Here is a 19,081-nt window from a genome sequence, read left to right on the forward strand (position 1 = left end):
GACCCAGTAAGCATCGTACACAAATCTGTAGACCATCTAGCACTGATGTCTGGAAACCTGATTAAAAACAAGTTGCCATCAAAACAAAACAAAGGAATTTTGTCCTGGAGGCTTTTTCAGTCTCAGTGTTATCCAGTTCAAAACAAAAACCAGGCAAACTGTCTGCCCTCAGCTGTTGCAGAATTGCAGATGTAACCATTCCCAGGGGGCGATAACCCTTTTGAGAGAAAACACACTCCTGCAGTACATCAAGAGTCAGTCATTATTTGCCTACTTGTCCTGGATTAGGTAGTCCTGTGCGAGTCCATGATGGCCTGAGAAGGCAAGTGCAGTTACTAAAACATTCTTTTTCGAGCACTATCTTTCTAAATCATGTTTTTTATCTTCTCTGATTTTTTTAGGGTCATGTAAAACTGTCTGATTTTGGGCTATGCACGGGTTTAAAGAAAGCTCACAGAACAGAGTTCTACAGGAACCTTACACACAACCCACCGAGTGACTTCTGTAAGTATAAGGTGTCCTAGTTAAACATTTAAATAGTTTTGAGCTGCAGCTATGCCACATCATAATTTATTTCTGCTGGGTTAAGCAAGATTGGTCAGGCTGATTGCATTTAGTTGGAAAACTGGAAATGCATGTTCCCCAGGACATGGAAGCATTTCACAGGAAAGAAATTATGATTTCCGCAGTGTTAATGTATTTTTGCACATTTGTACACAGATACAAATATACATAATGTAATGTATCTATATTTTAATGTATTTTTCATAACAATGTTAGTGAAGTTACAGAAACACCCTTTTGGAAGGGACATAGGTTTCATGTGCCGACTTACTGAAGTCAGTGACAATCTCATGAAGCTTTTCATAAGAGTAGAATTGTTTATTAACATGCCTTGGTGACACATCCACATTAGTGCTTTATTCTACAAATGTAAAATTCCTCTGCAGCTCTTTTTGGATTCCTCACTTCTTGCTTAAAAAAACATCGCCCGTAGCTGAATATACATTGCCAGCTGCAACAATAAGTGCTGCTGATCTCAGATCAATCTGTAAAACTTTTAGCAAGTTCTAATTTAGAATTGCTGATCGTGTGTCCTACTTACATGAGTTTCAGCTGCATATTGGACAGTAGTTATTCATTTTCCCATCTCCAGTTATAATCAAGTATTTGTTTCTAGACTAAAGCATTCTAAAGATACAAAATAGTTATTCTTTGAAAACAGAATGTTATCAATCTTTTCTTTTAATTCTCACAAATGCATTTATTATCTAATAACTATTTTGTAAATTAGCATTTCAGAATATGAACTCAAAGAGAAAAGCAGAAACATGGAAGAAGAACAGGCGACAGCTGGTGAGTTAATAAAATTATGTATAATTTTTTCTTCTTTTAAGCTATTTACAGAAAACGTTAAATAAAAACTCAGCATTAACGCTGCTGGTTTTTAAAAACTGAAAGGCCCTCATCCCTTATAGATGTCGCTGTTCAAGCTCCCAAAATTGCAAATAACTCAAAAGAAGGTGGTTTAGTGATTCCGGTTGTGGAATAGCTCAGAGATCAGGGTTGCTTTGTCTGTCTGTTTTCAGAGCTGTGACTAGCAAGACCCTGCTCTTCTCTATGCCTTTGTTTCCCTTATGAGCATCTGGACTAACTAACCTCAGGTGTCAGCAGCCGCTTAGCAAAGCTGTATCTTGAGTTTGTCTCCTAGACTGACCTGGTATCGACACTGTGCATGAGCTCCTGGGTTTAATTCCTGCAGTTCAGTGTCGCAAGAAGATGCATAGCTGCGTGGTTCTTTTTCAGAGAATTGTGGGGAAAACTTGTTTTTCCTGCTGAACGAGAATATGATGGAAAGGCAGTGAAAGGTATTGGCACTGGAGTGCCGCAGCCTGGGTTTAAAATTGAAGAGAAGTCAAGTAATAAAGGGAGCTCTGGCATTAACTGAATCAAGGGAAAGTATCTGTCAGCCAAGAGATTTCAGAATTTCAGCCCTGCTCGTGATTTTCACCAAAAAGCAGTTGCAAAAACCTCAGTTTTCAAATTTTGGAACTTCTTATTTTGCACACTCTGTTTAAAAAGTGATATGCTGCAGTATTCCCAAAAAGCTTTTGGGTTGTTTTTTCTTTCCTCATGAGACATAATGAGATTACATTGCAACCGTGCTGCCTCATAGGGGCTGTATTTCACACCCTTACTCCTGCTTGGAGTTAGATCCCTGAAAAGACTACATCTCCAGGTCAGTAAAGACTGACATGGCAGAACTGTGTGGTGAAGCTAGATGAATCATGAGACAGTCCAACAGAGAGAATAAAAGGCCAAAATGACAACTTGTATCGACACTATTTGAAAAGGAACCATATTCTTGGTTTTCCATTGGTTCAAAACTAAACGTGTCAGCTCTGTTCAATAAAATGAAGTATTTTGTTTCTGGTCAGACAAATGAAAGTAAAAGATTTTTCTGGCAAAACTGGTTTTGGTGGACTTTTTTGGTTTTGTGGGGTTTTGTTGGGTTTTGTTTTTTTTTTTTCTTCCCCCCCACCCCATGCACAATTTTCCAGCAGTAAAGAGAAATTCCCAAATAGCTCAAGATTTAGTCATTAGCCAGAATCATCTAGGCTGCACATTTAAATGGCTAAAAGGATGGAGCCTGCGTCCAGTAAAAGCTCAAATTTAATTTTGCAATAAAGACAAGGTAATACATGGAACAGCTAGTGTATCATGAGTGTCACACATGGGAATCTACCACTGGTTATCCCATTAAAAAAAACCCAAAAAACCCCAAAAAAACAAACAACTACAACAACAGGACTTTTCAGGTATTTTAGTAATGCGGCTACCTGAAACTTTAGCTAAGATGACTTTCTGATATTGCAGTGGGAATAGTCTATGATTTTGTCACATTTAGGAGGATGATTTCCATTTACTTTCAAGGTTCTCTCTGCTTACCCATGTAAAAGAATAATGTTTTTGGGATTTTAGATACTGTGAATTCTCAAATTAAGCATTCTTGTCCATCCAAATAACAAGATCCTATATGTGAATCCCCAGGAAAAGGTTTTGCAATGTGTAAAAACCTAGTATTTATCTTTTAAGGAGTTCATTCTTTTTTTCCAGGCATATTCTACTGTTGGAACCCCAGACTATATTGCACCAGAAGTATTTATGCAGACTGGGTATAACAAGCTGTGTGACTGGTGGTCTTTGGGAGTGATTATGTATGAAATGCTCATAGGTATGTTGAAGAGCCCAACTTAAGAGTCATTCAAAAGGTTCAAAGGTAACAGGGTCCATTAGTTCACCGAGTCTGATCCCCTGCATAGTGGAGGTACCAGAATTTCATTCAGTTCTGCCTGAAATAAGCCCCAAATTCAGCTTCCAGAAAACTTTGAAGTCCTCCCACCTTTCCAAGAAGACAGCAAGAGATGATGCCTTAGTTAGTTGTTTCAGTGAATAACTGTTCGCTATTAAACGTTGTTGAAGTTCAGTCTCGTTACTTGGAAGTAACGAAATAACCTTTAGTGTTGCATTACAAAAGAGAAAACTTTTGGCTAGTACTACTTGTTAGATTTGGGAGCCATAGTGGCAAAAGCAGAGGCCCAGGTCACTTTCCTCTTCTGGGAAAAGCTTGTTAATTTTTCTATTTGTTTGTGCAGGGTATCCACCTTTCTGCTCAGAAACGCCGCAAGAGACTTACAGGAAAGTTATGAACTGGAAAGAAACGTTGGTATTTCCTCCAGAGGTGCCCATTTCAGAGAAAGCAAAGGATTTAATTCTAAGGTCAGTAACAAAAGCCCACTTCTGGCCACTCACCCAGACATAGTCGTCTTCCATTAGGTTAACTTTCTGTTCTGCATGAAGGAAGCTTTAGATTGGAGGAAAAGTTGGTTTCTTCTGTGTCGCCACCCTTGATGGATTTTTTTTTAGTCTTTTTCCCTTTGCCATTTGTTTAACATGAAGGAATAAGCTGTAATAATCTTGATTTGTACCACAGTATTAGGAGAAACAGAGCAGACTGAAAAAAAGAAGGAAAAAAGTGATTAACACACAATTTTTCTCTTTTCAGAGGGAACTAGAAAATAACCGCTCGCCAGCATTTAACGCACTGAACAGAAATCTTTGGATGTTTTTGATTTACTCACTTTTTCCAAAATGACAGTTTTTAATCCATTCAATTTGCATTGAAGTTTTTGCGAGGGGTTTTGGTGTCAAGGTCAGGCAGAAATGCTCTCTTGTCCTGGGAGGTTTGGAGGGGATGTGGTTTTTGGCTTTGATATTTTTTTTTATTATTATTATTTTTTCCCCAAAGATAGTATTACAAGCTTACACAATTTTGTTACAGGCAAAAAGGGGAATATACTTCATAGACAGAGCCAAGAACTAGAGTTTTATTATGAGTCCAAGCAGTGCTCCAGTTGCATACAACAAACATAACAAATACAACAAACAGTTATTCTTAATCCAGTTACAGTGATACTAACAGTTCAAATTATTTAATTATTGCTAATCCTCATTAATAGCTTGTGTATAACAGTTTTAGTACGTTTTCAGTATCTATTTCTCTAGTGTTCCACTTAACCTTTCCTGCATGCTGTCAGCATCCTGAGATCTTTGCTGGAAAGAGTAGTGTGTTGCTGCTGCGGATTTCTTCCTCCTCAGTCTTGGCTGTGTTTGGGGCATTTTTAGATATTTCAGGCAGTTCATTTGTTAACATGTCTTGCTCATGAATTTACTTATACAATTACTAACTTGAATTTATTAGTTTTTCTTCATATATGGAAGGATTTAAATTAGGGTAAAACATCTTTAGTTATAGACAATTTACTAAAATGAGGTCAAAACAGCAGGTCAGGCAACAAACACCTGGCCATTGGGTACTTTGTCCAATACAACTTGGACAAGTTAGACAACATATATTTCAACTTAAAGGAAGTTGCAGACAAAGCTAAAGTTTCTTTATTTTTATGGATACAGATAAAACCAAACTAAAATAAGCTCAGGTTCAAAGCCTGACAAATCCTGAGACCTGGTCTGGTTAACTGTTGTTAGAAGGTTTGAGGTCTATTGTTAGTACTTGGCATCAACCAACTGGCTGGGCTGCAGTGGAAATACAAGCAGTTTTTTTCTTTTCCCAAGTGACACCCAACTACAAGTAAAAGAACATTACAGATTGTAATTGGAGACAGTTTATAGCCTAACTTGCTACGTTACTAAATTACCTGCTGAAAATTTCACTAACTAGCGAGAAGGTGACCTTTTTTGTATTGCAATGTATTGATGTGAAAAGTGCCTTGGGAATCTGGATGATGTGATCGTGTGGAGAGATTATGAGTTCAGGATAACTAAATCAACAACCAGAGGCTTTGCTCATTTAGGCAAACAGGATTTCATTTAACAAAGGCCAACTGACTTTTAGAGCAACAGGAGGCCCACATCCCCATGCTACCAAGTACTCCCCATTTCCAGGAGGTCGTCAGGTGACTCCACACTTGGCAAGACCAAGCTTTTTGTTTGACATGGGCGTTTTTTCCTGTTATTGTAAACCTCCCTCTTCGTGTCACTGTTGACACCTTTTGCCATCCTCAAAGAGACTGCAAGGACAGTGTAAAAATATAAAGCAGTTATATCTTTGCTAACACATACAAAAGATAGCTAGGATTTAATGAACTCCTAGGCTAAGCATTGGTATGCTCACCATCTCCTTGATGAGATACTTCAGAGTCTTTTCCAGCCAGCTAGGCATCGGTCCAGGCAGGCGTCAGTCCAGAGGAGAAGGGTCAGCCTCTGCTGCTCCCTGGAACAAATCCTGATGTCACTGAGTTGCTGTCAGAGAGCTTCTACCTTCCTATTTTTTTCTTCTTTAGGATTTTATACTTTTCCTTGTTGGTGTTTTTCCTCCTGCCCACTTAAGCAGGTAACAGTCCCCGTCTCAGCAATCCTATCTCTGTCTCTAGTTTCACCTTTTTCTTTTTACTTGATGCTATGGACTTTCTCACAGCTGCTTCTCATAAATTGACAATTTATTCTGGAGTCTGAGCCAAGGTTATGCAGCTGGGCCATATCAGAAGTAGGCCTTGGGTCTTTGTACCACCAGCACCTGGACCTCTAAGGAGAGGGAGGCGGGGGTGACAGGGAGAATAGGGACATGGCATGTTTTGAATGTGTCTGGCTCATTGTAGTTCCAAAGTGTGACATCGGAGAGTAGTCCTATTTCATGAAGTGTATCTGTTCCTGTTAGTTTGATTTTGAAACATGGATTTTAAATAGTTGAGAACATGCAGAGGAGCTTTCAGTGGTAGGGACTTAAGCCTCCACTCCAAACTAATCTTCCAAGGCTAGAGCTTGCAGCAACTTTTCACAAACCTTGAAGATGGGGATGCAACAGTTTAGAAAAGGTGTAAGTTACTGTCGTCATAGCTTTTTGTTTTGGGACTCTAATAATATTCTGCTTCTACTATTTCCCTTCCCTCCTAGATGCAACGGGCTGCTTTTATGTTACCCCAAGCGATGGAACAATTTGAAAGAACTTCCTCAAATTCCTGATACAGGATACCACAGTAGTTTTATTTGCTCTTGCTTCTGTCTGCATTTATCGTAACATTCCCTTTATTTTTTCCACTTTTTTAGGTTTTGTATTGACTCAGAAAATAGAATTGGTAGTAATGGAGTAGAGGAAATAAAAAGTCATCCGTTTTTTGAAGGAGTGGACTGGGGACATATCAGGTATGTATATATACATATACACACACACATTTTATAGAGAGAATAAAAGCCATGAAAGTAAGAATTTCATGTACTATGATGTCAAGGATAATTATTTCCAATTTATCTTTATTTTAAAAGGCAGCTACTGGCAGTAGGTGGGTGACAGCGAAGGTTTTCAGGCCTTGCTGACATTCATAGATCTGATCAGAGTTTAACTGTCTTGAGATGCCCCAAGAGTGCCCAGGATGGAAAGAAATTGTGGAAGGGTGGCTGTGTTATTCCTGATGTATATGCTCTGATACCAGCAGAGAGCTCTTCTTCCAGTAGTAATGGGCTCTGCAGCTGTTGCTATAATTGACTTTTTTGTAATAGGAGCACAAGAAAAGCAAACTCTATTCTAAAAATGCAGGGGAAATAGATGAATGAAGAGGAGAGGCAGCAAGCAGGAGGAAAACACAGGGCATGTCTTTACTGCACGCTGCAGATACTACAGCTGAGTGAACCGGAATGTCCACAGAGTGCTGGGCAGAGGCACTGACTCACCTCAGAGTCGCAGCCTCTGTGGCCAAATTCTGCTGGGCCAAGCCTGGGTAGAGCACCCGGCCGAGGCAGCTGTGCAGTTCCAGTCTGAGCTTGTGCCTGCAGCTGCTGAGCTACATCTGCACATACTCAAAGTGGTAACACCCTTAGAGCAGACTTTGGTGGCCCCACAGATGCCATCATTTCAACTGAAAGTTACTGATCAGCTCTTTCAGGTTTGAGGTAGTCTGCTCTTTCAGTAATACTACAGTTTTCTACATGAAAATCCATATTGTGGGCGTGTCATTGTCCAGCTTTTGTACTTCTCATTTCCTCTGGTGCACAAAGCCTCGTTTAACTTATTTTCAGTGTGGGAGACATTAATAAGCAGCAAAAGCAGTAACATATCTGTTCGTGCCACATTTGGCAGCCTGGCAAAATGGTTTCCCTGTTCCACCCAGAAGTGGATTTAATTGTAATTGTAATAATTACAAGCGTAGTAAGTTTACAGGTGTAAATTAATGACTTTCCCACAGTGCCATGTTCCAGTTTGAACGCTTTCGTGGGACAGATCACTTAAGCAACTTCGAAAGCCACCTTCAAACTTCTTAAAGGGCTGCCTAATTGTTAAGCTAATAAGCAGTAACATGTTAGAGCCAACTCATTTTGGATGAGAGATACTGGCGACTGAGTGTCAGAAATAGGAGCTACAGTCAAAAGGTATTTGGATGAGGTCCAGGCTGATGAGCGCTGGAATTGTAAAGCAACACATCTGATGGCTCCAAATGCAAGTAAAATCCTGCTTGGCTGGGTAGGCTGGGTTTATGAAACGAAGGTAACCACAGTGGTTCTTGGTGACAACCAAGATCGTAGCGATAGCTATATGACAGGTAAGTGTGGAATGCTGTTTCAGTTAATGGGAAAATTATGTTTTCCCCAAGTTTGCCAAGAAGATTCTAATGCTAGATAGGAAACCAATAAATCTCCCCATGATGTCAGCAAACAGGCAAGTCAGATACATCTCTGATGGACTCAGTGGAACCTTTGTGCTTTAAATTAAAGGGATGTTGTAACTGTAAAAAGCTAAATTAAACAAAACCAGAACTTAATGTATCTTTTCCTAGCATTCACTATTCTGGCATTTATTTCTATTTGCAGGGAAAGACCAGCTGCAATCCCTATAGAAATCAAAAGTATTGATGACACTTCCAACTTCGATGAATTTCCTGAATCTGATATTTTACAGCCAGGTGAGGCTGCCATTGTAAATTCCAGATTTCTATCTATGACATGCCAGAATACTCTGTCACAGACATAGACAGAATACTTGTCACCATCCCTGGAAGTATTTAAAAGATGTGTAGATGAGGCGCTTAGGGACATGGTTTAGTGGGCATGGTGGTGTTGGGTTGATGGTTGGACTCGATGATCTTAGAGGTCTTTTCCAACCTCAATGATTCTATGATTTATATACTCCACGGATGCTTTTGTTGTTGTTGTTTATATTCATTTTTCTGATACCCTAATCAAGGTAATACACAGACTTGATCCAGAGACTTTCTTTCAAATATAAATGTAAACCTATGATCTCTCATAGCTTCTACTTCCTTAGGACTTTGGAGGAAAAAAGAAAAGCCCACAGATTTTAACAGTTAAATCTATTAGTAAAAATGGTTTGCATATATAGTGAGCACAGAAAACAGTCCAGTTTTCTACCATACAGTCTGTCTAACCAAAATTCTGGTAAAACATTATGCACTGATTTGCTTTTGATCTTTAGTGACTTTTGAGTTTCATGCCAAACATAAATGTTCACATATTTGTGGGCAAAAATTTTCAGACAGATGACTATTTAACATAGTGATTTATGAACCTGAGTGGCTCTGCAAATCACTTAAGTTTTTTTTTTTTTTAATTGTTAATTTCTATTAGCAAGTAGTAGGAAATTTTTATACATAAAAGGCTTGATTCTCTGACATGCCAAATTCTTCCAGCTCCCACTGTTTTCAATTAATTATTAATGGCTTAAAGGTAGGCAGATATATAACAATGATTAATTGATGACAGGTAAGTGTAGATGTGCTAACAACCATAAGAATTATCAAAAAGCTGGGTTTTTTTTCTGAAATGGCTTTTATTTAATGGCAAGGAAGTTTGTCCTTTTAATGCAAAAGCAATCTCAATCTCCAGTGCCTAAGTTAAGCTGTTTAAGTCCATATTTGGATAACGCCAAGTAGATTTGTATTGGTTTTGGCATTTCAGACCCACTGAAAATGTTACTGTACATCTAGATACCTAAATACAAACTTTGATATCTGTGTGTTTGGCATCTTGAGTTGAAAATACTGTTATAGAACTCTAAAAGCAGCAACCAGAGAGCTAAATGTAGAAGCCCGCTGCAGTAAATGTCCGTGTGCAGCACACCAGCCACGTGGGCTGTTCATAAAATAAAAGGAGGCTGTACAAGCCTCGCTGAAGCTATAAACAGGTAGGAAGTCCTAGGAGAATAATATATGCGTGATATGTGTCATTCTCTTGGGAGAACTTGGATGTATCTTTTTCTTCTGTTTGTGGTGAGGATAACACTGTATGTACATATGCATTTGTTGTGCGTGGAGCATCCTAAATGTTATGTTTTTCGTAATTGTATAGTCTGTGGGTGTGTTAGGGGTTCCTGTCAAGGTATGGGAGCCTGTTATGGTGTGTAGGCATAGTAAAAAAATCCAAAACCTAAACAAACAAAAAAAAACTTTTTCCACTTTAGAGAGATATGCTGAAATTATAACTCTTCTCAGACCACTGACAAAAGGCAACTGACGTGATTAGAAACAGGATTTCCTCAAGGAATTTCTGCTGACTAGAGAAATGAGTTCAGGACTGTTTATGTCAGTGCTCTGTGAAAAGTCCTCTCAGAAGCAGTGCTGGTTTTAATTGTTTTGGTTTTACTTTTGTTTCTAAATTCTAGTGCCAAACACAACGGAACCTGACTACAAATCCAAAGACTGGGTTTTCCTCAATTATACCTACAAGAGGTTTGAAGGGCTCACGCAGCGTGGCTCGATCCCTTCCTACATGAAAGCCGGGAAGTTGTGAAACAAAACACAAACCCACAAAAGAAATAAAAATACAAACCTCAGGTAGCTGCATCACCAGACCCGCTTGGCGTTAGTTATCAATACATTGACTCTGATGCGCATCAATTTCACAAGGAAATTCTACAGGATTAGGATTTCTAAGACTACTACAGGAATTAGTTGGCAGTGCCAGCTGGCTTTTTTTTTTTAATATTTGAATATTTTTGTTAACTTTATTATACAAAGGTACTGGAATAAAAGGAACGTACATCCCTATAACTGCACTGCCTATGTGTGTATAACGGTTAATTATGCCTCTCTGTACTGTGGCTTTGTTTGTACTGTAAACCATCTAATCCACCCAGGAGTAAAACGTATCATTTTATGCAGCATTGTTCTTATACTGCTTACCTGGTGGGTTTTAGATATGCAGTATAAAAAACCATTGCCCACATTTGCAAAATTCTCTGAGCAGTTGCTCAAGGGTGTTCCAGTTGTGGTCTGCAGATACCCCATGAGTGTGGCAACATTGGATTATTTTAAATAGCAGTGTCCTGTGGGGTCTACTTGTACCCTGACTGCCTTTGCTCCTCCCACTGGAGGGCTCTATCAGCCAATTATCCCTTCTTCTCTTTCTTCCTTTTTCCACTCTGTGTGGTGGTGAGACAGTCCCTGTGACCTGTTTAGTGGTATTTCTGCTTTAAATGATAGCTGATGGGTATTATATTTTAAGATGATGATACCGGTTGGCAACTTCAGAAGAAAAAAGGAATCTGAATAAAAATGATAAAGATTTTTAACAGAAGGGCATTTTTTTTTTCCCTGATCCTAAGTCGTGTAAAGATGGCAGGGTTTCCAGGACCGCATTCCTGCCTCTGTTGTAAGGCAGATCATCGTTTTGCTACTCATAATTCAAATAGCCTCTTCTATCTGTGCAAAACATATTCTAGAAAGTAATCAAATTGCTTTTTCTTTTTTGTCTGCCTAAGAAGTTCCAGGCAGAAGGGATCCTGCTCTAGCCTTTTCTTTCCAGAATACCCTGTAGCAGCCTCTGCCAAGCCAGAGGAAATGGAGCACCCCACTAGACTCAGACTCTCCTGTGGGCTCCATCTTCTTCTAGTATCTCCATCTAATGTGGACCATGTGATTACCATGGGATCAGCTGAATCTGCAGCCCAGTTTCCAGGAACCACAACCAACCACGACTGAATTGGGCAGAGCATCTAAATGCTATTCTCCCCAGTCTGCAGGTCGGTGACAAACTGACAGCAGAGACGGGTCTCCTTCTCCTAGGTCGAGGAAGCTGAAGCAGAAATCCCTCCATATGCAGGGTATGGTTTTGCTTCTCAGCCCAGCAGCAGTTCAGGGCTGAATTGCACTCCTCGAACAGTTTGCAATTATCTGGTCGCTGGCAAATTTATCTGTATCTCTGCCTGTACTAGCATATTATCTGCAGTACTTTGAATCTGTCACAATGTAGTAGAGATTTTTGATGTCATTTTCTGGTTACAAGAGATTTACAGCAATGAACAATTGCCCAGTAATTGGACAAGCAGAGTCACTGTTGCTGTCTTCCTCCTCTGAACGCAAGTGAAAGGCACTCTAAAACCTCTGCAACGCCCATCGGAGTGAAGCACAGGATGTTTTGGCATACAGTAGGAAAGACTCCATTAGACTAGCTTTTGCAGCAAAATGGAAGTGACTATTTATAAAGCCATTACAGAAATATTTATTGCTGTTAGGCACCATGGTATCAGCTGTTCTGAATTATTTGTATGCTTTAAAAACATACTGGAGTGTTCATCTGCTGCATAAAAGACCATTTACCAGCAAGATTTCTGTGCATCAGTGGCTTACTGATGTGCATGTAGTCTTCCCTGATCCAACAACTACTAGGTTCCTCAAGGGCTTCAGTGATGTCTTTCCTCCAGTATTTTGTCTCCCTTCAAGCATCTAATATCTGTTCTTTATACTGTATTTCTACAAAAAATTTTAGTCTCCGGCTCACCAAAGAGGAATTGCCAGTGCCTCAGGGCCCATCCAATTTATACAGTGTTATATCAGAACACGGCTAAGCTAAACTTTTGCCTAAATGCTGGACTTAGTGGGAACAGCTCATTGATCTCCCAGTTCTTCTTCCCAGACCTTACACTAATTAACACCCCTTTACTGCCGTTGGGGCAAGATCCCTCAGAAATTCTCCGGTGTTGTTTTTAGCCTTGTCAATGTAGTGAAGCTCAACCCGTTATCCATCCAAAGACAGTAACGCACTTAAATCCACCTTTACACTTTCAGACTTCATTCTACCTGTGCCCTAGCAGCTTCTGAGGCTTCTCAGGAAAGGAAATTCCTTTTCTGCGGCCTTCAATCCATTCTACCAAGACAGAGGAGCTTGCAAATTTGGCCTCAAAGGACACTGCTATTCAAAAGAGAATTTTTATTAGTTTTCATTTCCAATCTCATTCATGGGGCACTATGTGCACCAGAAGTGGAATTCCTGCGAACAACACATTTCAAAAGACCACAGTAACCCTATTTGCATAATATAAAAAGAAGTCTTTGCTTGAACTTGCTAAGACAAGATAAGTTTCATGGAAACTGCAAATGCTCAGTAATACTGGTGATTTTTTTTTTCCTGTGGGGTTTGGGGGAGGGGAGATAAATACACACTTAATTTAAAGCTATCTATTAAACAACTATGTCTGTACATACTGGTTTACAAACTTGGGAAAAAGCTCAACCCTTATATTCGTAACACTAAAGATAATACTCATTTAAAATTGCAGATGATTAATCATATCAGTGCTCACAAAGGAGTTATATCCATAGGGAAACAGCCTGCAGCCTATTTAGCATAAACTCCTGTCTTGTGGTAGTTGATATTTTTTTTTTAACATAGCATAATTTTAATCAGTAAGTCAAGTTAAACAAAATATTAACTACTGCTTTTAGGATGATAGATTATTTTTTTTTAAAGGTGAAACTGTGACACTGTAATGGATTAAAGAGAACAGAAGGTTAATCTACACTGGCTTTCAAAAAATGGAAGTGCAACATATCTTTTGCTATGTTATTTTTCTCTTATTCCTTTGGATGGTTGTGTTTTTTCCTTTGGCGATGTTTGTCAGCGTGCCATTTATTTTTCTTATTCTTGGAGTACCAAAGATCCTGAAATGGCTTGATGATTACAACCATGTGAAAATTTATTTTCTTGAAGTATGTTTTGTTAACTTTTGTCAAAATGTGGAATTGTGTATGCAGATTGTTATCAGAGGTTTGCTGGGAAGTTAACCTATTCCAGCAGGGAGAACTTGAGTGCATCGATGGAAGTGGTGAGCCTGAATCCAAATTCTGGATCTGAATACCCTGAAACTGGGGAGGAAGCTTGGATTGGGAAACGCAGCTGAGCTTTTGCACTTTGTTCCATCTCCAGTCAGCGTGAGTGAGTGGCCTTAGGTACAGGACATCAGCAGAGGTTGTTTCATGTGCAAAAGGAGTTAAAAAAATTGCCAGCATTCAGAAATCAAATATTGTTGATACTGCATTTGCACTGTTAAATTTGCCTTGCTGGAGAGTTATATAAGTGTTATTTTTATAGGTCAATTGTTAAACACCTGAGCCGTTGGATACAGTATGGAATAATAGCATCTGACGTGGGTGAATTCACCTAAGTGCAAAGGGGCTTGCTGAAAGCTCTCCACACTATGAAGACAAATGGGCATAAGCAGTACAAGGGGTGTTGTGTCGGCTCCTTCTAAAGAGGTGACTTTCCTCCTCTGCAACAGCAAGTAGGGAATACTGCAGTTTAGCCCGGTTATACTCTAATGCTTAGGAAGTGCTCTCACTTTTTCAATAATATGAGCAATTACAAGCGTTGTAACATACTGTACCTTGTCCTTTTAATGTTGATATATTACAGCAGCTCGTTCTTGGAGTCGAAATGGCAACTGCTATATTTTTCCTAGACTGTTGCATTAGTTGTGGTTGGGAAAGTTACATAGAAGCATTATAAAAATTTATATGAGGCTTTTTACAGCATTTGAAAATAAAAGTAGCATTCTTTTTGTAAAGTTGCTGGGTTTATTTTTTCACGCCAGTGTACTGGATTTATTTCTCTTCCGGAATGGGAGGCATCTAAGGAATTGAGACACTATTTTGTGTATTTTTATTTTCAATTCCATGGACAGTGAAAACCCACGTCGCTACTCTCAATCAGAAAGTAGCGATCGCAAAAATCACTCAACTTGTACCAACTGCAGTCACGTGAAGCTCCTTCTAAAATGGTTATTGCTCTTCACAAGAGACTTTTCTTCTTCCCTGTAGACCATAATTTATTCAAGAAAGGCTTCCACGGGCAGTTGAGTCCTCTGATTCACTATAGAAACAATTTTGCCCTACTGTTCCCCGTTCCTCCTCGCGTTTAGAGCAGTGGCAGCAGATGCAGTTGTGAAATAGTCACGTAAAAAAATTATTACGGAGTTGAGCAGCTGAAAGCAAAGAGGAGCCAGCAGCTGGTGACTGGCCTTCTCTGGAGCTCTCCAGTGAGTAACAGCCTTCCACTTGAGAATTGCTGCTCTCAGTAAATGATACAATTTTAACAGAATTTTACAAATTCTATTTAATGGGATTACACTTTTCTTCCAGTAACCAGATATTATCTCACAGAACTACATATCATAAGGAAATGCAGGCTTAGTTCTTTATCTCTTTGCATTACCAAACTCGGTATTCCTCAAAAATACAGCACTTTAATGGCAAATATAAAGGCTATGCCTTCAGCATGTGCAGAAATGTGTTTTTTTTTTTTTTAAATCAACCACTTTTAAATATTATATAGTTCAGTGTTTATAAAACATACTGCAAATACCTGTTGTGCGTTTTTCATGTTTTTATTCTTGTACAAAGTGAGCCTTGTACGTAAGCAAAACAATTATGCTTTGGATAATAAAATGTCTTTTCTGACAATCTTCCTATGGAAAGAGAAGGGAGGAGTATTCAAAAGAGTTTGTCTCTTGCTGTTGGGAGTGATGACAATAGCAGTTCCCAGCTCTGGGCTAGACAAGGATGTATTTGCAGTTCAGGCACTGCTTAATGTACTTCCTTAAGGTAATTCTACTGATCATGCATGTAAATTTTAAATATCAGAGAGGTTCTGAAATGCCTATCCCATAGCTGAATTTTAAAGATAAAAGCAGGTTTTAAAAGTGGGTGCCGGTAGACTGTAACCTGTCAGCCACGCTGGGTTCAGCAGTGCTAGGCTCTGCCGCACAGAATGCCCTTCTGCCTAAAAGAAGTCACCGTCTGAAAGATACCAGGTACGTTAACTGTTGGCACAGTTAAAGGGCAAGTCGATGTATATTTAATACAACGAGCATATTCTCTGTCAATACTAATGGCACCGGGATTTGTACACTTCATTGCACAGGAACACTTCTACGGTCAGTGTGAGGGGAAATTAATCTTTACACATGCAGAGAGAGTTCATCTCATCACCTAATCCCACCACCTCTCTCCAGCTTATTTGATAGTGGGGAGTTTACTGTTCTCTGGGGAAATGGGGCATGTTGGCTTGAACCTTCTCATGCTGAGGAGGGAAAGTAACCCAGGTTTCTCATTTCCCAATCAAGTCTGAGCTCTGCTAGGAACAGTTTGTTTCTGATTTGAACCGACCCTTGATGCCACATCTTGTTTCCATACCAGCTGCTTTAATCTGTTTCTAGTGAGCCACCATCTGCTGCTGCTTCTCTCTCCTCTAGGAATACGTGCTCTCTGTATGTGCTGTCCCCGGGCAGTCTACCTTCCATTGGCAGCAGTTCCTTCCCCTCCAGGTGTCTCCGCCCATCCTCCCCCATCCAAAGACAAAATCTTTGCCCTTGCGTCTACATTTCCTGCCCACAAAAAACTAAATGATGTTGAGAGGACAGCTCATCAGCAGCCTAAGTGCTGTGACCTTGAAGCTGTTGTGTAAAAGCGTAACCAGAGCCCCTGCTCCGCATTTTGAAAAACAGACGGCAGCCACAGGTAGCAAGTGTTACATACACACCAAGTCTACACAACACCTTGTTTCCTTCCAGGGATTTAGGCAGAATCTGCCCCTCAGTGTGGATGTACGGGCTGGAATGTGAAGGTAATGGAGCTCCAACAGGAAGCAGGTGCCGAGACGTTCCCCTGGGCCACGTCCGTGCACGTGTGGCCATCCACAAAACTTTGAGACGCGAAATGGGAGCGCTGATTTGAAGGTACTCTAGTGTAAGGACTTAATCAAAAACTGCAATAGCTCTGCTAGTCTTGGACACTTAATTTCCCTACAAAGTCTACTTCTGACTTCAATATAGCTTTTTAGTAATAACAAATGATCAGATAAGAACTCCAGTGACTTTTTGATCACGATGGAGTGAATCACTGGTAAACTAGACACACATCTCAAGATTTTCAGTCCAGCAGGCTGCCTTTGAGGTCTCATCCAGCTCCCACTGACATCAGCGAAAGACCCCTATCTAAAGCCCAAAGAAAGAAGTGAACAAGTATGGTCTCAAAAGCAAGCTGTTTGCTGATGCCATGCTTTTATGTTTGTTACAAATGAGACAACAAGATTTTACTATCTATAGAATTCACTTGGTTGAAAAGCCGTATGTGAAGAGGATATCTTGTGGCTTCAAATACAAAGGTGACAGACTTGCAGGGTACTTCTGCTATTAAGGAAGAAAATATTACCTATTTTGTCTGATAAAATTAAACGAATGCCTCAAGGAAACTTTGCAAAATGTACAATTTATTTAAATGCATTTTTCTGAAGTAGCATAGTACATCATTGTGGGATTTGACCCGAACTGGGCCCCAGTACGCATTTTGCATATTCTAGGAAGCAGACGGCTCAGCATGACCTTGATTTGTGAAGTTCACAGGCAGTGAACAGTGAACGTGTTGCATTCAGTCGGCACAGTTCTGCTGAGTGATGTCAGACATACTTATGGGCCCACTCTGTGCAACAGTCGGTTTCTCTTTTCAGTTAATTCTGCCTTGACTTAGTGGCACAGGTTTAAGGTGGTTTACATTTCTGTATCTTTGCGTTGTTCCTATACCAGCTGTTTAATATGAGGCTGTTAACACTTGAAAAGATCAGGAATCTGTACTGCGGGTGACAAGTCTGCTTAATCAAGAAGGCTTTCAGACAGTGATGTAATGCATCGTTGGGAGCTTCGCAGGCAAGATGGATGAGACAATTGCAGCTCGGAGGTTCACAGATTGGTGTGTACAAACCCGAGAAAAGGTGGTTTGTCCTTGGAGATACGCTGCCCTCACAGCTGGTTTTGTTCTTTTTCAGCCACAGCAGAAAAGGCACTGGGTGGGCTCTCACTGGTCCTAGAGAGGTAGGACTCAGCTTGGGGGCTGCTACTTGTGCACCGTAGGCACATTTCAATCACTTTTTGTTTCAACAGGCCCCCTAAGCAGCTTTATTTATCCTTGTGTAGAGATTTGTAAGAGCAGTACTGTTTTTCAGAGACATTAGACATTAGGCTGTTGTTAGGCATTCAGAAAATACCCGTTTCTGCCAGGAATGAAAAGGCTATTTAAAAACTGAAGATTGTTTTGTTTTTAAATCAAAAGTGGCACCATCAAATTGAGAGACTTTTAAGTAAGAGATTTACAAGTAAGTGAATTAATTTGTGGGCACAAACCTCACCAGCCAGGACTCCAAAATAACGTAGGCACTTTGGAAAATGCTAATCTTTTTGACTTAATTTTGTTAGAAAACCACAAAGTAAATTGCTCATCCTACTGGCTCTAATACTGAGATCAGAGAGGGAGAGCAAGTAGGATTGGGAAGCTCTTCTCAAGTTAAACTTGTTTCATCATGCAAGGAATTTGTCCGTGATTCATAGACCTTTAAGGCCAGACTATATCACTATCACAATCCAGTCTGATGTTCTGCATAACATAATCCATACAACTTCACTCACTGTATTGTGCCAGCATAGCACAGCCTGTTGCTGGCAATGCCTGAATTCTTTTGTGCTGGTTTTTTCCTTCTTTGAAGGGCTTCTGTACCAATTATTGAGTGGAAATAACTTTAAAGAGCTTATTTTTGTAATTGGCTGATTACAGTATGATTATACTATTTATATATTTTTTGAAGCAAAAGGCTCTCTGATTTGGGGAAGAACTTTTGCTTTAAAATGATAGCAGATTTTACTAATGCATAGGCACAGAATTCACAGCAAAGTCAAAAAGTTACTTGTGGTGCCCTTAAAAGCAATCCAGTGACCTTCAAACACAAACCACAGACTAAAAATTTTTTTTTTTTTTAAATTGTATTCATTCCTCTAATTAGTTAGCCTGTTCACATGTACTCTATAAAACGTACTTGATTCAGGACACAGGTATTGTTCTTTACATTACTTTGAGCCACGTAATACTGTGGTCTGAGGGGAAACCATAAACGCTTGTGTTCTGGAAGAGAAGTCTGTGAAAAATCTGTATTCATATTTACAGGTATGCTGAGTAACTTCAGTTTACTGCTATTAAGTTTCAGTAGAAAAAAGTTAGCTAGCTAGCCCTAAGCAGTCACCTAAGTATGTTTTTATGTGAAGCAATATAAGTCACTCTAATAACACAGTCAACCTCTCAGTATTCCCTCAGAGGAGGAGAGTGCTTTTTTCCAGTCACTCTCAGCTTCTGAAATAGGTCTCATTAATTAAGAGTGGCGTGCATGCTAGAGTGCTAGCTTGGCCCCAGCAAATACATAAAGAAATTCGCATCCTTTTCAGGATGGTATTTCAGAG

General features: G+C 39.7%; 1 protein-coding gene across 3 annotated transcripts in view; it reads left to right on the forward strand.

The window, feature by feature from the left end:
* The window catches only part of STK38L (serine/threonine kinase 38 like), a 53,214-nt gene extending 38,846 nt beyond the window's left edge, over positions 1 to 14,368 (forward strand). For all 3 annotated transcript variants that reach the window (XM_076343445.1, XM_076343452.1, XM_076343461.1), the window contains exons 8-14: positions 402 to 504; positions 1,295 to 1,356; positions 3,118 to 3,235; positions 3,657 to 3,780; positions 6,628 to 6,723; positions 8,383 to 8,474; positions 10,190 to 14,368. In XM_076343445.1, coding sequence (XP_076199560.1) covers positions 402 to 504; positions 1,295 to 1,356; positions 3,118 to 3,235; positions 3,657 to 3,780; positions 6,628 to 6,723; positions 8,383 to 8,474; positions 10,190 to 10,317 — 723 coding nt within the window. In that variant the 3' untranslated portion in view covers positions 10,318 to 14,368. The remainder of the gene's footprint in view (positions 1 to 401; positions 505 to 1,294; positions 1,357 to 3,117; positions 3,236 to 3,656; positions 3,781 to 6,627; positions 6,724 to 8,382; positions 8,475 to 10,189) is intronic.
* The last annotated feature ends 4,713 nt before the right edge of the window (positions 14,369 to 19,081 follow it).

Source organism: Aptenodytes patagonicus, chromosome 1 (assembly GCF_965638725.1).
Source record: "Aptenodytes patagonicus chromosome 1, bAptPat1.pri.cur, whole genome shotgun sequence".
NCBI lineage: Eukaryota > Metazoa > Chordata > Aves > Sphenisciformes > Spheniscidae > Aptenodytes > Aptenodytes patagonicus.